Genomic DNA, 17,616 nt, shown 5'->3' with positions numbered 1-17,616 from the left:
TTAATGTAAACAGCAGTGTCTCTCTCATTGTTACAGAGTGTAATATAATTATATAATACTATTACTGATATAGTACTACTAATATAATACTATTAATTGCAATAGTCTGGTGCAACTTCTCACATCCAACAAGGTGCATGGAATAAAAAAAGTTAGTAATTTAGGAACAAAACTAGCAACACTTGTGGCGTGGAGGGGTCAGAAATAAACAAAAAACTGGAGCTATATATATCAACTTTATTTTGCCAAAAAATAAAAATCTCTCATTGTTACATACATTATTAGTTTTTAACATTTAGTGGAAGTATTTTCCCTTACTTTATGTTAGCTTAAATAACATTAAAATCTTGCACTGAACAACATTGTACAGAACAAATACAATCCCTGAATACATTTGTACACTCTTCTGTTTCTTGACAGACACCTGCAGCGCTTGTGCTCACACAGCTGAGACACATTTGTCCAAGATGCCGTTTGAGCATCGGTAATGTTTAATGGCTGCATCGGACGCGTTTCGGTGGTTTAAATAGGCGCTCATGACTTAAAGTTGAGTGCTTTTACTGTAATTTAGGCAAGCGCGCTCATAATAGAAGCGATTGAGAGCGCGGCTCATGGTTGCATAGCAATGACAGACGCCACTGGAGCGAAAGCGCATTGGAAAGAAGGAGAATGCGGCGCAGCCGCTCATGTGACGCGATATGTGAATGCCCCTTAGAACGGCGACTTTTTCTTTGCATATCAGACAGGTAGCAACTAGAGAATAATAATAATAATTTAGCGGGCCGGATTATGTTTTATTTTTGAGATCAGTTGTGGGCCGGATGGAGGGGGAGGGCGGGCCGTAAATGGCCCGCGGGCCGGCAGTTTGAGACCACTGATTTAAACCCTCAGTCATGTTCGTTGTCGTGTGTTAATGTTTGCAGCTGGTGTTTATTAAATAAGTGTTCATCGTCTTTCTGAATCAAGCCTCTTATCTTGGATCATCTAGTCAAGCCAGTGAGTGACTGTTACTGATTTATCATGAGCTCAAAGCATTATGGGTAGAATCTCTCTAGAATCTGTTCTGATTCATCAACACAGTTTCACTGATGAATTAGAATTATCAACACTAAACCCAGGATAGAGTGGTTGAGTGAATGTGGTCTGGACTTTGTGGATGAGGCTCATTGTGTCTCCAGAGACGCTGTAGAAGGACAGAGTTCCTGCACTGTGATCCACATACACTCCTATTCTACTGCTGATGGACTTTACAGGGAGATTAGTCCATATCTTATTGTGTCTGAATGAGTAACTGGAGAAATAGCAGATCAAACTCCAGGACTGATCATTATATCCAAACAAACACTCATTACCCCGTCCCTTCCTGCTGATGCTCTTATATGACACTGAGATATTCACACCACCTCTCCACTCAATCTCCCAGTAACAGCGTCCACACACACTCTCTCTACACAACACCTGAGGCCACTCATCAAATCTGTCTGGATGATCAGGATACGGCTGATCTGTGCCACCAAGAGTAATCATTCTGTTGCTCTCAGACAGACGGAGGTCTTCATTCACTGTGTTCAGATCCAGAGTGAACTGATGATAATCTGATGGAGATAAAACACATCACAATCAGGAATTATGAATCTGATCTTTTATTGTACACTGTAAAACTGATTTTATAGAAACTTTCTATCTTCAGTCTTCAGTTCAGATCTGACCAGTTAACTTAAGATTTTTTTTATTACAGATTTGTATTACAGAAAAAAATCAGATTCTTATCCAATCTTATAAAATATCAATTTATCTGTAGTTCGGAAATCTTGAGTTCGGTACTCAACTCTCAGGTCTGTTACCAAGCAACCAACAAAGTGTGTGTGAGAGAGAGAGAGAGTTTGTTTGTGAGTGAGTTTGGAAGTGAGTGAGTGAGAGGTGTGTGTGTGTGTACATACATTTGCGTACTCCTGCTGTAATCCTGATCTCTCCTCCATGATCCACACTACAAAATGCACACAGTGTCACAGTTAATCAGTAAACACACACACGCTCTTTCTCTTTCACTCACTTTCTCTCTCTCTCACACTCACACTCACACTCACACACTCACACTCACACTCAATTTCAATTGAGCTTTATTAGCATGACTGAATCACAATGTTGCCAAAGCATTAACATATTATATATAAATAATAAAATAACAAACAAAACATATACAGTGGGTACGGAAAGTATTCAGACCCCCTTAAATTTTTCACTCTTATTGCAGCCATTAAGTTCATTTTTTTCCTCATTAATGTACACACAGCACCCCATATTGACAGAAAAACACAGAATTGTTGACATTTTTGCAGATTTATTAAAAAAGAAAAACTGAAATATCACATGGTCCTAAGTATTCAGACCCTTTGCTCAGTATTTAGTAGAAGCACCCTTTTGATCTAATACAGCCATGAGTCTTTTTGGGAAAGATGCAACAAGTTTTTCACACCTGGATTTGGGGATCCTCTGCCATTCCTCTTTGCAGATCCTCTCCAGTTCTGTCAAGTTGGATGGTAAACGTTGGTGGACAGCCATTTTTAGGTCTCTCCAGAGATGCTCAATTGGGTTTAAGTCAGGGCTCTGGCTGGGCCATTCAAGAACAGTCACAGAGTTGTTGTGAAGCCACTCCTTCGTTATTTTAGCTGTGTGCTTAGGGTCATTGTCTTGTTGGAAGGTAAACCTTCGGCCCAGTCTGAGGTCCTGAGCACTCTGGAGAAGGTTTTTGTCCAGGATATCCCTGTACTTGGCCGCATTCATCTTTCCCTCGATTGCAACCAGTCTTCCTGTCCCTGCAGCTGAAAAACACCCCCCACAGCATGATGCTGCCACCACCATGCTTCACTGTTGGGACTGTATTGGACAGGTGATGAGCAGTGCCTGGTTTTCTCCACACATACCGCTTAGAATTAAGGCCAAAAAGTTCTATCTTGGTCTCATCAGACCAGAGAATCTTATTTCTCACCATCTTGGCAAACTCCATGCGGGCTTTCATGTTTCTTGCACTGAGGAGAGGCTTCCGTCGGGCCACTCTGCCATAAAGCCCCGACTGGTGGAGGGCTGCAGTGATGGTTAACTTTCTACAACTTTCTCCCATCTCCCGACTGCATCTCTGGAGCTCAGCCACAGTGATCTTTGGGTTCTTTCTTACCTCTCTCACCAAGGCTCTTCTCCCCCGATAGCTCAGTTTGGCCGGACGGCCAGCTCTAAGAAGTGTTCTGGTCGTCCCAAACGTCTTCCATTTAAGGATTATGGAGGCCACTGTGCTCTTAGGAACCTTAATTGCAGCAGAAATTTTTTTGTAACCGTGGCCAGATATGTGCCTTGTCACAATTCTGTCTCTGAGCTCTTCAGGCAGTTCCTTTTGACCTCATGATTCTCATTTGCTCTGACATGCACTTTGAGCTATAAGGTATTATATAGAAAGGTGTGTGGCTTTCCTAATCAAGTCCGAATCAGTATAATCAAACACATCTGGCTCATATGAAGGTGTAGAACCATCTCAAGGATGATCAGAAGAAATGGACAGCACCTGAGTTAAATATATCAGTGTCACAGCAAAGGGTCTGAATACTTAGGACCATGTGATATTTCAGTTTTTCTTTTTTAATAAATCTGCAAAAATGTCAACAATTCTGTGTTTTTCTGTCAATATGGGGTGCTGTGTGTACATAAATGAGGGAAAAAATGAACTTAAATAATTTTAGCAAATGGCTGCAATATAACAAAGAGTGAAAAATTTAAGGGGGTCTGAATACTTTCCGTACCCACTGTATGTATACATGTCATATGTAGCACAGTAAATAAATCCATCTCAGTAAATGACTAAATAAAGCAAGTCTCTAGAGAGTTATTCGTCTTTAATGTTGTGAATGGCTAACACATATTTTGCAGCTAGTGTAGCTGTGTTATCATCTTCACCAAGAATGAAGGGCATTTTCTCAGTATCTTTAAGCAGGTTTGGATTTTACAATTCTCTTTACAGTGTGCAAAGGCCTTAGTAACATTAAGTAAGGTTAATAAAAGTATTGTTCATTGTTAATATCAACATTTACATTTTTACATATTAAAGTTGTCTCTTACGTTAGTTGTAATGCACTATGAATAAACATGAATGAGCAATGTATAATTAATATATTAGTATTTTTTATATTTAAAAATTACAACTAATTTAGACATTTTTTAATTCAAAGAACCAATGTAAGAAAGAATTAAAACTGAACACAATCTTGCTGCTCAAACTGTATAAAACAATTTTTAATATTTTTTTTTCTCTCCGTTATTATTTTACACTTACTTGTACTTTTACTTTAAATACTTATGTATGTTTATAAAAAATTTTTTTTCGTACTTAAGTACAAAAAACATCACATACTTTAAAACTTTTACTCAAGTAACATTCTAAACAGTGACTTTAACCTCTACCAACATCATTTTCTGGTAATATATCTATACTTTTGCTCAAGTATGGTTTTCGAGTACTTTATACACCTCTCAGTAAAAAGAGAACGTAATCAGGCTCTGTCTTTAAGTCCAAGTCAAGTCTCGGGTTAGTAGTTTATGAGTCCAGATCAAGTCGCAAGTCGTTTATTTTTGCGACTTGCGTTTCCATCTCTGATGATTATGAATGGTAAGTTGTTGTTTTTTAATTCTAATTGCAATATAGTGTAGTGTCTGTGAATATTAAAATGCAAAAAGTCTTTTTGAATACGAATCCCGCATGTTCTGTATGTCACTGTGTGAAATGAATGACACAGACGAGTCTTAGCCTACATTAGTAAACATGTCTTATTGGCTTTTCCCAAAATATTGCTATACTGTGATGAGTGAAATTAACTGAAATACATAATACTGAAATAAAATATGTTAGCAATGTATTAAACTGTACATTAACATTTATAGACTTTATAATATAACTAATTATACCTCACAGAGGTAATATGAATGTTTTGGCCTGTTTTGGACAAATTATGAAGAGTTTACTATAGAAGAGTTTACTATAAAATAGCCACTATGTGAAGGGCCACATCAATGAAGCTTTTGTTCACAATGAATTATGAAAAGTCAGCTTTGCATCACAGCAATAAATTCTATTTTAATTAAATTATAATTCTATTTTAAAGTATATTAACATTATTCACATTATTTTAAATTGTAATAGCTGTTTTTTCTATATTTTTGATCAAATAAATGCAGGTTTTGAGCATGAAACATCTTTCAAAAGCATTAGAAATAGTAATGTGTCCAATCTTTTCACTAGTATTGTATATAATTTAAAATATAATAGGCCTATACAAAATTTTCTTCACATGATGTGCATGCATGAGATCACAAAAAATCATGTTTTCTGTTAAAATTGGACATTATATTAAAGTTAATACAATAGTTTATATGATCCTGTTATCGGCATGTGCCTTTGATTCTCATTCATATCGTTAACTATATTCTAAATAAATTACTTTGTCCTGATGGTCTTTCTCCCTCAAATAACCAACTGAAAGGCTCATTATGTGGGTCTTTGTCTCCTTAGGCGTGAATCACAGCATTATTCAAGATTAGTCACGTCTCCACACATACTGTCTTTCTAAACAAAATATCTTACAAAAATTTAAATCAATATATTTTCTTTGAAGCAAAAATTCTACTTTTATATAAAAATTCAATTTCAAATTCAGGTTTTTTAAGTTGTTTAATCAAAACTCTTCCTGTTCTACATACTTTAGTTTATCCAGTCTGTAGTTTGGATCCTTCAGCTTGCCGTTGAGCAGCTGAACTCCTGAATCTCCTGGGTGATTGTAGCTCAGATCCAGCTCTTTGAGATGTGATGAGTTTGAACTCAGTGCTGAAGACAGATAACCACAGCCTTCCTCTGTCACCATACAGCTAGATAATCTACAAAGACACACAGCAACAGTCCACATTACATTAGTTTGGCAATCAGATTAGTTACTATCACACACTGACCTGTGCATTTTGTATTTGTAACTGTTACTTTCTTTAGATTCAGTCACAAAAGTAAAAAAATGTCTGTGGGAGTGTACCACAGTAAAAGTATTCAATTACTTTTATAATTGTTAATAAATTCTTTGTTTCCCTATAATGTCTTCAAATATTAAATAACTTTAAATTTAAAATAACTAAAGCTTATATTTTAACATAACAGCTTATATTTGTGACACAGCTTATATTTTAACAGAAAACCTCAGCGAGCTAATGACAATAAAACACCAGTGACAACATCAGTGACTTAATTGTTGAGAAGATTTATAAACAATTCTTATTACAAAATTGGGAAAATGTTTGTCACAAGTTGGAGTGGCCCAAACTCACTTGCAGGAGTGCATGTGGAGTAGCATTTACTGCAATAGACTCAAACTCCGCTTCTGGAGGGCCACTGCCCTGCTGAGTTTAGCTCCACCCTAATTAAGCATATCTGATCTAGCTAATCAAAGTCATCAGGATTACTACAAACTTCCAGGTAGGTGTTTTGGAGCTGGCTGGATCTAAACTTCTTTGTACGCTGTTAACTTGGTTACCTGGATTTGATTGATGAAGATTTGGCATGATCTTTGATCTTTGACATGGTTTTTTGACACTCATCCTGGACTTGCTGCCATAGCAACAGGTCCTTAAGCTTAAACCTGCTCATGAGCAGGCTTATTTCATGTTAACAGGATTTGATTGCCTCTTTTTAAGCGGAACTGATACTTAAGATCTGTCCCAGCCACTGCTAATTTATTTCAAAAATACTCTACTTATCCAGGGACAATAATTTAAAATGATAATTTACAAATTAATTTGAAAATAATATTATAATGTTGTGTAGTCTATAGACAGCCAGTTTTACTCATTGAAAGATTTATTTGTGATGGAATAATAACTTTACAGTTGTATTATGAGTTTTACACGCATGCTATACAGTTATTCTGAGCTGTGCATTAATTTGAATGGTGACACGATTATGGGAGTGGCTTGATGCAGCGCAGGAGATGCAGATAACTTGATCTTGACTTTAATTAATTTTTAATTAACTTTAATTAATGCTGTTACGTAACAAATCTACTTTAAAGATAAAATCTGCCCTTTTCAAGGAACTTGAGAATCTCAGACAACTTAATCCTGATATTTTAATCCAATCCACAAATTTGTTTGAAGAACCAAATTAGCCAGAAAACAGTTATCACGATTAAAATATCTAGCATCTGTCAAATCATCTCAGATGTATTAAGCGAGGTACGTAGAACGTGCCTCAGGACAGACTGAGTTTTAGACCACTGATTTGTTGTGAACTGAGCCACCCTCACACAAAGGATCATGAGTTGCTTCACAACCTTTACAATTTGGTATTCATATTAAGCCATATCCTGTTCTCTTAAAGGTGATACAGAGGATCTTTTTGTCGACTGAGAAACCAAAGACTGTTAGTGAGTTTTTGAAATGAGTGCATGCGTAAGAACAACCCCCCTCCTTCACAGCTCATTTCGAGGGAACGCCTCCCAAAACTCGTGCACGAGTATTGGAACACAAGTGTTTGTTTACCACCGGCATTCGCTGTGTCGTGTTAGTGGATTCATTATGTCGGACTCACCGCAGGTAACTCATAATCTGCAGTTGTTACTCCTGACAAAAACATTGCATGCGGCGCCTGTGGAAAGTTACTGCCCTCTGGCAGTGATTGACAAGCCAGAGGGCCAATCGTTTAAGCGATGATTTTATTCCTTTCAGTGCACCTAATAAATAGTCTTTTATCAGTTAGTAAAGACAGTTTCAAGTAATATTGCAAAAATGTATAAAACAAAACATCTTATGTAGCACCTTTAACCATACATTGTTAGAATTCATAAAAAAAAAGGTGCCCGGCCAACTGACAACTAATACCATTTTATTTAATTGCCTTTTGGTGTGTGGTGTAAATTTTGATCCTGATCTGGCTGAAATGCTTGGGTGTCCTGCACACAGCCACTAGATGGCACTGCTAGCTTGTTCAGTGCTGTCAGAAGCAAACCATGCAAGAAATTGAAGCATTTTACAGTTTTAGTGGTTGTTTAAAGCCATTATGCAATTTCAATACAGTCCATTCCCACATTTTTTCCACATAAGGTAACACTTTAGTATGGGGAACAATTCTCACTTTTAACTAGTTGCTTATTAGCTTCCATATTGGCTGTTTATTAGTATTATAAAGCACATATTAATGCCTGACCTGAATGACCTTATTTTACAACATCCCTAAAATCCTACCTGATAGATACCTAAACTTAAATGCTATAACTACCTTACGATCTATTTATAAGCAGTATACTAAGAGTTTGAGGCAAAAGTTAATGGTAAATATGTTTTACATACCAAAGTGTTACCCTACAAAATATTTACCTACATCACCATACATGTCATTTTCTTTTGCAAAATTATTTTTTAATTTTACAGTTTGTAAGGTTCTGACATCCAAACGTATGTAACACTAAGTAATGTAAAATTAAGTAAGCCTAAAACAAATTATGTTAAGAAATTATTGTATGTATATTCTACTTTCTCTTATCTGCATTTCACCTCTGCTCTAGCTTGTTTCCTTCTAATAATTCTGACATTATATAGGCTCTGTGATAAACTGTTTGTTATGTTCCTAGATTCGTCCATGCTGATAGCCTGCACTCCTGTCAAAGAAAACATTATCACCTCACATTTTAAAATCATTAACCCCAAGTTGTTTCAGTGAGACCGTCTGTGAAAAGTCTTTAGGGTAAATAATCAGCAAAATGAGTCAACAACTTTACGCATTTAAGTTATTTTTCACATAAATCTGGTCAGCTCACTCACTGCTCATACACTCTAAAAACTCTCTAAATCTCCAATACAATATCAGAGGGTAAAAATGTCATTAGAGTTCTTAGAGTTATGTCTATGCTCTTGTTACCAGATGTAATCCTTAACGTTTGGTGCTGAGATTCTTCAGGACAAGGCCTTGATGCCATGAAGATGGTGAGTTTCCCCAATAGCTGCCACAGATCAATAATTTCCCAGATCAAGAGACTGAAAACAACAGGCTTCAATCTGGATTAATCTATTTTGATAGGTTTAATGTTACATTATTAGCCTAGAAAATATGCTCATTTTACTAGAAACCTCATAGACCGGAAAGGTAAATCATACTTCCGGTTATGAGTCGGGCGCAACTTGCGCTAAGGAAAAATGTGGATATACTACTACAACTAATAATAATAATAATAATAATAATAATAATAATAATAATATTAAAATGTAAAGTTATTAACAAGATCTTTTAAAAACATAATTAATTTATTATAAAATGAGTGGAAATAGTTGTAATGTGTTATGTGTCTTTTCTTTTTCATTGCAGCACATCACTGACAGGCCATCATATTTATCCAAATGAGGTTTGTAAATGCATGAATTCTTTATATTTTACATTAATCATTAATTTGTGTCACCAGATGCGATACTTTGTTCAAAATTTTGGATTTTGAACTGTACTATTTTTATTGCTGTATCTCAGGTATCCCCAGTTGAAGGCATGAAGACATCAGATCTTGGCCTGGACAGATGTACCAACAGTACACCACAATGACCTCTGCTTTTGCATGGATGGCTAATTACTACCATGTTCTGTGAGGGTATTACTATAGCAAAACTGAGCACTTGTGACACTGGGATTTGTAGTTGTAAAGAATAGTCACACATCAGTACACTTAGAGAAGCATCGTTTTAGCATAAGGTAAGCAAACCATCTGCATTGATTTTCCGTTAGTTTTGAAAGGTGTGTCTGACGTTGGTCTTTGATGCCGTGAGAAACATCGATTGTAGGTTGATACTATATGTCAGTGTGCTATCTGGGTGTAGCCTGAAAAGTTCAGCCTAAATAAATAAAGGTCCTAGAAAGCCCATGCAGAGCAGTCAGGATTTACAGCTTTGCAGGTGCCAACGTTTCTGCGACATTTTCCCAATTAGCAAACACTCCCTGAGCAACGTCTTGGCAATGGAACTTTGTGAATTGGGTCAACATCGGCCCGATGTATGTGTGTTATCTGGGTAGTTAATTATTTTAAAACCATTTACCTCAATATCTCCAGCTGACAGTTTGGACTCTTCAGTCCATCAGAAAGAAGCTTCACTCCAGAATCCTGTAGGTCATTGTTACTCAGGTCCAGCTCTCTCAGGAAGGAGTTTGAGGATTGTAAAACTAAAGACAAATGTTCACAGGACTGAGCAGTAAGATTACAGCACTGTAGCCTGTGTAGAGAAAAAAACAAACAGCAACAGTAATATTTTTTATGAAGCGTTTGTAATCAGGAAAATCCTTTGACTGTAGTGATGTAAGCAAAGCTAAAACAATTTTCTCTTTATAAAACATTAAACCTGTAGATATATCATCACACACATAACATTTAGTCATTTTTCTGAACAGTCTAGGCCAGGGGTACTCAACAGGCGGCCCGCGGGCCGCATCCGGCCCATCAGCATTAAATTTGTGGCCCGCATGCATCATGCTACATATAAATGTATTTTTCTTATAATTTGTGTTCAAAATTAGCATTAATATTATGTTTTTTACACGTACACTAGGGTAGGCGTACAGTGCGCGTGACGCTGTAATCATCAGCAGAGAACGTGTATAGTGTACGCGCGCAGCAGTTTTTCTAACTGCAAAGAACAATATAAACTGTAGGCACTTTGCACGCGCGCATTGAATAGTTTTTGCACTAATTTAGTTTGTCCACAAGGTGTCAGCACTGAAACGGGCTGTTGTTTCAGTCTGAAAAGAAACGGAGAAGACAGAACAAGAGTAACAACAAACACAATAGCCGACCGTGTTGAAGAGCGCTCGTTTGAGGGGATTAAAAGATACCAGCAACTCTGGTTATAGTTAGATAATTCATGAGATTGTGATTGAACATTAAAAAAAAAAGAAAAAAAAAAGATTTTTGGATTCTGACCAAATTAATAATAATAATACAAATAATAAAACATTTATTCTCTGAGTTTAAATAGGTGCTATAAAAAGTGTTAAAAAGGTGCAACTGAATATAAGACTATAAAAAAGTGCAATGTTTTCGTCTTACGGACAAACTCATCAGCCAGTGAACAACAGCCAGACCTTAAATTTCTTGTGAAAACAGTGCAGACATTTCAAATGAACAAGGATTTTTTTTCATCAGTTCTTGTTTTCTTTATGCATTTGTACATTAAGAATACAGCAAGACAAGCTATTAATCCTTTTTTAAATGCCATTTATCATGTTCAGTGACACTTTAAAAAGGACACCATACTATTAAGACTTAGCTAGATAATAAACTGCACTTTTAGTAAATAAACAGTAAAACTACAAATATTGTCTTAAGTAGGCCTAAATAAAAGTCTTACGATCCAAGTTATAATTTGTGGCCCTTCGCGTTTCATTTGATTAAAATGCGGCCCTCTTGGCCTCTGAACTTGAGTACCCCTGGTCTAGGCCAACAAGTCAACAATGTAAAATGAAGGCCCAATTACGAAAGACCAAATGTGTATATAAATTAATGTAAAGAAGACTCTTACAGTGCTCTTCTGGTGTTTTTGATCACTGGCATCAGTCTCATTAGTGCTTCATCAGATCTTCTGTATTTCTGCAGTTCAAACTTCTCTTGAGTCTCTTCTGAAATCAAAAGCACAAATACAAGACCAGACCACTGAGCAGAGGAGAGATTCTGTGCTGAAAGATTTCCTGAGCTCAGATTCTTCTGGATTTCCTCCACAAAGTTATCATTCAGCTCACTTAGACAATAGAAGAGATTGATGGTTCTCTCTACTGATTTCTCCTTCTGTATCTTCTTTTTGATATAGTCAGCAGTGTCTTTGATGTTCTCTGTTTTGAGTTCCAGTTCTGGCAGTAGTTCCATCAGGTCATTCTGATTGGACTCCAGTGAGAGACCCAGAAGGAACCGGAGGAAAAGATCCAGGTGTCCGTTCTCACTTTGTAAAGCCTTCTTGACTGCAGCCTTATGAAGCTGAAACAGTGGCTTTTTGGACAATTTCCATGTGAGTTTTTCTCTCCAAGATAGAGGAAATACGTCAGCTTTCTCATCTTTTCCCATCAAAAACACATAAAGAGCAGCAAGGAATTCCTGTACACTGAGATGTACGAAGCTGTAAACGTTTCTTGCCTTTTCCTCCTGAAACATTCGAGTGCATAACCCAGAGAACACAGACCCTTCACTGACATCTAGTCCACATTTCTCAAGATCTTTTTTGTAGAAAATCAGGTTTCCTTTCTCCAGCTGTTGAAAGGCCAGTTTCCCAAGCTTCAGAATAATCTGATCAAAAGACCTTGCATTGGCTTTAGGTTCAGGGTCATCACAGTATTTTTCTTCCATCTGTTGCTGCTGAGAAATTAAGAAGCTTGTGTACATCCCTGTGAGAGATGTGGGAGTTTTGTCATTGCTCTCTTGAGCCAGGAGAGGCTGAAGTACACTGAGAGAGATCCAGCAGAAGACAGGGATATGGCACATAATGTACAGACTCCTAGATTTCTTTATATGACTGATGATTTTTTCAGAAACCTCAGTATTGCTGTTATTTTTGAAGTATTGCTCTTTCTGCTCATTGTTAAATCCTCGCACCTCTGTCACTTGATCAATGTAGTTTCGGGGTATCAGACTGGATGCTGCTGGTCTGGATGTAATCCAGATGAGAGCAGAGGGAACCAGATGTGTCTTGATAAGGTTTATTATTATCTTACTTACTGTTGTTTTTTCATTTGCATTTGTAAATATGTCATCTTCTTTAAAGCTCAAAGGAAAGCGACATTCATCCAGCCCATCAAAGATGAACATAACTTTACCGTCACCTTCAGGAAGAGAGGGCAATTCTTCAGGACACCTAAAGAAGTATTTGTTAAGCAGTCCCATGAGACTGTACTCTTCTTTAATCAAATTCAATCTACGGAATGGAAGTGGAAATATGAAGACTATATCCTGATTTCCTGTTCCTTCAGCCCAGTCAAAGATGAATTTATTGACAGAGACAGTTTTTCCCACTCCTGCAATCCCCAATGTCAGCACTTTTCTGTTTCGTCGACCCATGTCACACTGGACATTAAACATGTCATTAAACTTGATTGGCTTCTCCTTGGTAGTCAATCGGTTGTGATTTGATTCAATCTGTATCACCTCATGGCCATTCACTCTTCCTCCAGTCTCATTCTCCACCACATATAAATCAGTGTAGATATCGTTCAGGTATTGCTGATGACCCGTCTGTGAATTACCAACCAACATCTGCTCATAGTCCTGTTTTAATTTGTTCTTCAAATAGAGGCTGGTCTTTGTGTAATCATGGAGAGTAGCTTGAATGTCATCTGCAGTTGAGCCTTTAAAAAATGGGAAAAAAGACTAAGTGATCGTGTTTTTCATAAGTTCATGCTTCTACTACATTCAAATTAATCACACACTTACTGCAATATTGTTTATATGCTGTTGATGAATATGACGATTATGCAATTACTCTATTTTGTTTAAAGTTGTTTTTGCTTTGTAGTAGTTTTATGTAACCCAATTAGTGATGATGCATTAAAATGTATTGAAATGATGGAATGTAGAAAAGAAAACTATGTATAAGAATGATATTAATTGCTATTATGTATGCATGTATACTTAAAGCTGCAGTCCGCAACTTTTTTTGGTTAAAAATTATCCAAAATAAACTTTTGAACAAGTACATAACCAGTCAGTGTTATGTACTTGTTAACTATCTAATTATCTTGTCTGGATTCACAACAATAAGCTTGTAATAATGTTTTATAATAAGAGCAACATGGCGGATTTCCGCGGGAAATTCAAGCATGCAGCAGTTCGTCTGTGCGTCATTACGTCACGTCCGTAAACAAAGGAAGGAGTTCCGTCGAGTCAGTTACATCACGCGAGGATGCTGCCGGTAGCGGCACATTTATAGCCTTTTCTCAGCAGTTGAAATAATTAAACTTATCATTTTGATGGCGGATTGTAATCCAGAAAGGTCCAAATGACAACCATCAGTGACAACTGGAGATTCACCCATAGACAAATAGCAAAAGACTTTGGACTGTGGAGTGGATACAGAAATTTAAATCTACAGGTAAAACTAATACACACTAAATACACAGTCACGCAATGCTGATGTTGTTAACATTAACAATTTGAGAACAATATAACAGTAATAATAATTTGCACGGTTTGACGTGATCAGAGCAAAGCGATCGTTAGATTTAATCATCATTGGCAGCGTGATTTATTGTAGGCCTAATGCTTTTTGACTCAGTTGGTCAGAACAAAAGTGGCAGACATGTTACTTGTTCAGATGATATTTTCCAGTGAAAATTGTTATATTGGTCATACTTTCAAGTAGAATCTGTGATTCTGTGAAGTTCAGTATCCACACCGGTGCGGTGACTGACAGCAAACATTAGATTCATCTGCGCTGACGAGCTGTGCCGAGGCACAACGCACGTACAGATAACTGTTCTGCATATGACTGCAATTGCATGTTTCAAACAGAGATGGCGACAAAGAGGAAAAATTGCGGACAGCAGCTTTAACCATGTTAAAGTAGTTTATATATGACTGCTTTACTGACAGTATATGTTTATGTTAAAAGGAAATATTAAGCTTCAGTGTATAGTACAAAATTTAAAGTAACGTTGAGTAGAGAACATTTATGTATTAGATACAAGGAAATTGTAATGTTGTAGATAAGGTATATTTTACAGACGAAATGGAGATGGACACAGAGGAGGAGAGCTAACAGGAGAAAACACTACGTCAGAAACACCTTAAAAGGATCTTGGAAGACTTGGCAGCTCTCCAACTGATGACAGTAGAAGAAAATTTAACATCGGCAGTGAACTGTTTGAGTATAAAAGACTGATGAGAAGACTGGCCAGGCAGATACTGATTGAGCAGTGTCTCTCAACGCGAGAAACCCAGCTGATTACACCTTTGATTGAAACTTGGCTTTGTTTTGTTAACTTTGTTAATAAACCTTTGTTTGCCTTTACTTTTGTTAAATTGTAATTAAAATTGTTATTACATTAATTGCAAATAACTGTCTACTGATATTTTTATTACTAAACCTTTGAGCACGAACAGACCACAGAGAAGTCTTCTGAACAAATTGTAAGTACTGTTTGAATGCTTATGAATTAGGTCAGATTTGACTTACTCAACCTAACCTAAGAATAATAAATAATAAGGTTAAAGGTGTTAAGGTAAAAGTTATACACCATTAAACAATGCACATCTTACACTGATTATGCTGAGGTTGATAACATATGGTGATGGAACTGCCTTGACTAATGCAGACTTGAATGCAATTGGCTTCAATATTAAAATTTCATAATAACGTTCTTTTTCTATTTCCTTCCAGATCATTTATTGGTTTGTCACTATTAAACTTGGATCAACTTAAGGCTATGCTGACCAAAATTAATAAAATCTTTTTGATCAAACCATTGACCCTCTAGCACACCACACAAGGCATGAGACTTTATGAGGGTTAGGGTTATTGCAATGGCCCTTTGTATGTGGAAGTTGCAGGTGTAACAGATGTAGGCTAGTGAGAGCTGTGTGCCCAGTTGAAAAAAAGTACATTTCTATAATATACTTAAAGTGCTCTATTTTCACACACTAATTTTGTACTGAATATACTAAAAATTATTCTTTAGTACTACTTAAGATCATCTTAAGAACATCTAAATGCACTCAACTGTGCTATTTTGAGACAGCATGAAATATGAATTAAAATCTGTTTTAATATACTATCTCTGTATTTAAAAAATATATTTAGTTACCACTTGTAGTACACTATGAGTTCAAATGTACTATAAGTAGTATCTAAATACATTTTTTAAATACAGAGACAGTATATTAAAAGCACATTTAAGTTCATATTTAATGCTGTCTCAAAATAGCACAATTGAGTACACTTAGATGTTCTTAAGATGATCTTAAGTAGTACTAAAGAAGAATTTTTTGTATATTAAGTACAAAATTAGTGCACAAAAATAGAGCACTTTAAGTATATTAAAGAAATGTACTTTTTTTTCACCTGGGTGTGTAAACCTCACTCCCTTGATCTGAAGAGGCGCTCTAGCGACTGACACTAGAGACCAAAGTCTTTAGCCTCCTTGTTAGAGCTCCCGCTTCCCATGTAGATGGACCCGGGTTTGAGTCCCACTTAGAGCAGGTGGTTTGATCTGGAGGGGCTACACTTGTAGAAGTTTTAATTCAGGGTGTAAGACCCTTGTGAACCATTTGTAAAATCATGGCTAGACACTCTGTTCTATTAAATGTACATGTATAAGATCTGTCACTGTTCTGTCTTTGTAATTGTTGCTTGTTTATATATTTTTTCTTGTTCCCATGCACAGGCAGTGATTGTTATTTACCCCGTATCTCTTTTGAATGAGCTCCAACAGTGGCAGACGTCTTTATATTGACTTCAGCCTGACCTGTATGTGAGAGAGAGAGGGGATCACTCACTGGGAAACATAAATCACAAAAACACATCAGCAGAGCGAAGAGCAAAGATTAAGTCAAACCATCACACTAGTAAACAACCAATCACATTACAATCACTGTGAATTAAACATTACCTTGCTTCTGTTTGTTCTCCAGCTGCTCAGCCAGATTATTCTGGTTCATCTTTCTCAGGATCTCCACTGTGATCTTCATAGCTTCTTCTGGTCCAAAACATGCCACCAACTTATCCACTGTGTCTAAGATGTCTGCATTCTCCATGACAGAATTTGATATATGCTTATGATCTTTCTTTAAGTGCCACTGAAACTCCTTCAGTTCATCTTTCACCAGATTCTCCAGTGAATTCTTGAGCAGATCTTTAACAGACGCCATCACCCTTCACCACTTCACAGCTGCAGGACAAAAAGAAAAAGATCAGAAGTATTTTCACTCTTAACACGTGGACCTAAGTACTCAAATGTTATTTGGATTATGAAATGAAGCTGTGATCAGATCAGGACTCTCATCCAAACTCATCTGTTAAAGGGGTCCTAAAATACTCCTTTTGCTTGGCATCTATCTGAAACATGCTAGCAATGAGAACCCTAGCAACCACCCAGAATTCCCTAGCAACACCTTAGCAACCATTTAGCAACACCCTAGCAAATTAGCTGCTGCTCCCCTCCCCCTTTTCCAGAAGTGATTTCTCGGATACTCTGCCAACAACTAATAAAACATCAGCTTGTTTTCTTTGGAATTTAAACCTGTTATACCAACACTTTTTTGCAAAACTAATAGAACCGGTTTTCAAAAGGACTCATGACACAAGAGTGAAACTATGTGGAGAATCTCTGTCTGTCGTCAAAAGACCCACAAACAACGTATCTAAAATGATAGGATTTCCATGAAATAGTTTCAAGTCCCAGAATTAATGCTCCAGATAAATGATTTGTTATTAAAGCATCTACGTTCACAAATCACTGTCAATTTTAACATGAAAGCAAGTATTACTGTATGTGTGATTTGGCAAAACAAATAATAAATAACAACTGCCTTACCTAATGCAGCAAAATCCTGCTTTTTGACTAGGCCCGGTTGCAGAATAAAA

General features: G+C 36.7%; 1 protein-coding gene across 1 annotated transcript; it reads right to left on the bottom strand.

The window, feature by feature from the left end:
• Positions 1-1,071: 1,071 nt before the first annotated feature.
• On the bottom strand, positions 1,072-16,901 carry LOC137024723 (NLR family CARD domain-containing protein 3-like). Its single transcript, XM_067392574.1, has 6 exons — positions 16,643-16,901; positions 11,575-13,384; positions 10,099-10,272; positions 5,743-5,916; positions 1,941-1,987; positions 1,072-1,595 (listed from the first exon to the last, which is right to left on the bottom strand). Exons 1-6 carry the CDS (start codon positions 16,899-16,901, stop codon positions 1,072-1,074), a joined length of 2,988 nt encoding a protein of 995 aa, XP_067248675.1.
• Positions 16,902-17,616: the final 715 nt, after the last annotated feature.

The sequence above is a fragment of the Chanodichthys erythropterus genome, chromosome 8 (assembly GCF_024489055.1).
Source record: "Chanodichthys erythropterus isolate Z2021 chromosome 8, ASM2448905v1, whole genome shotgun sequence".
NCBI lineage: Eukaryota > Metazoa > Chordata > Actinopteri > Cypriniformes > Xenocyprididae > Chanodichthys > Chanodichthys erythropterus.
Note: the sequence above shows the minus strand (reverse complement) of the source record. Positions and strands in the feature narration are given on the sequence as shown.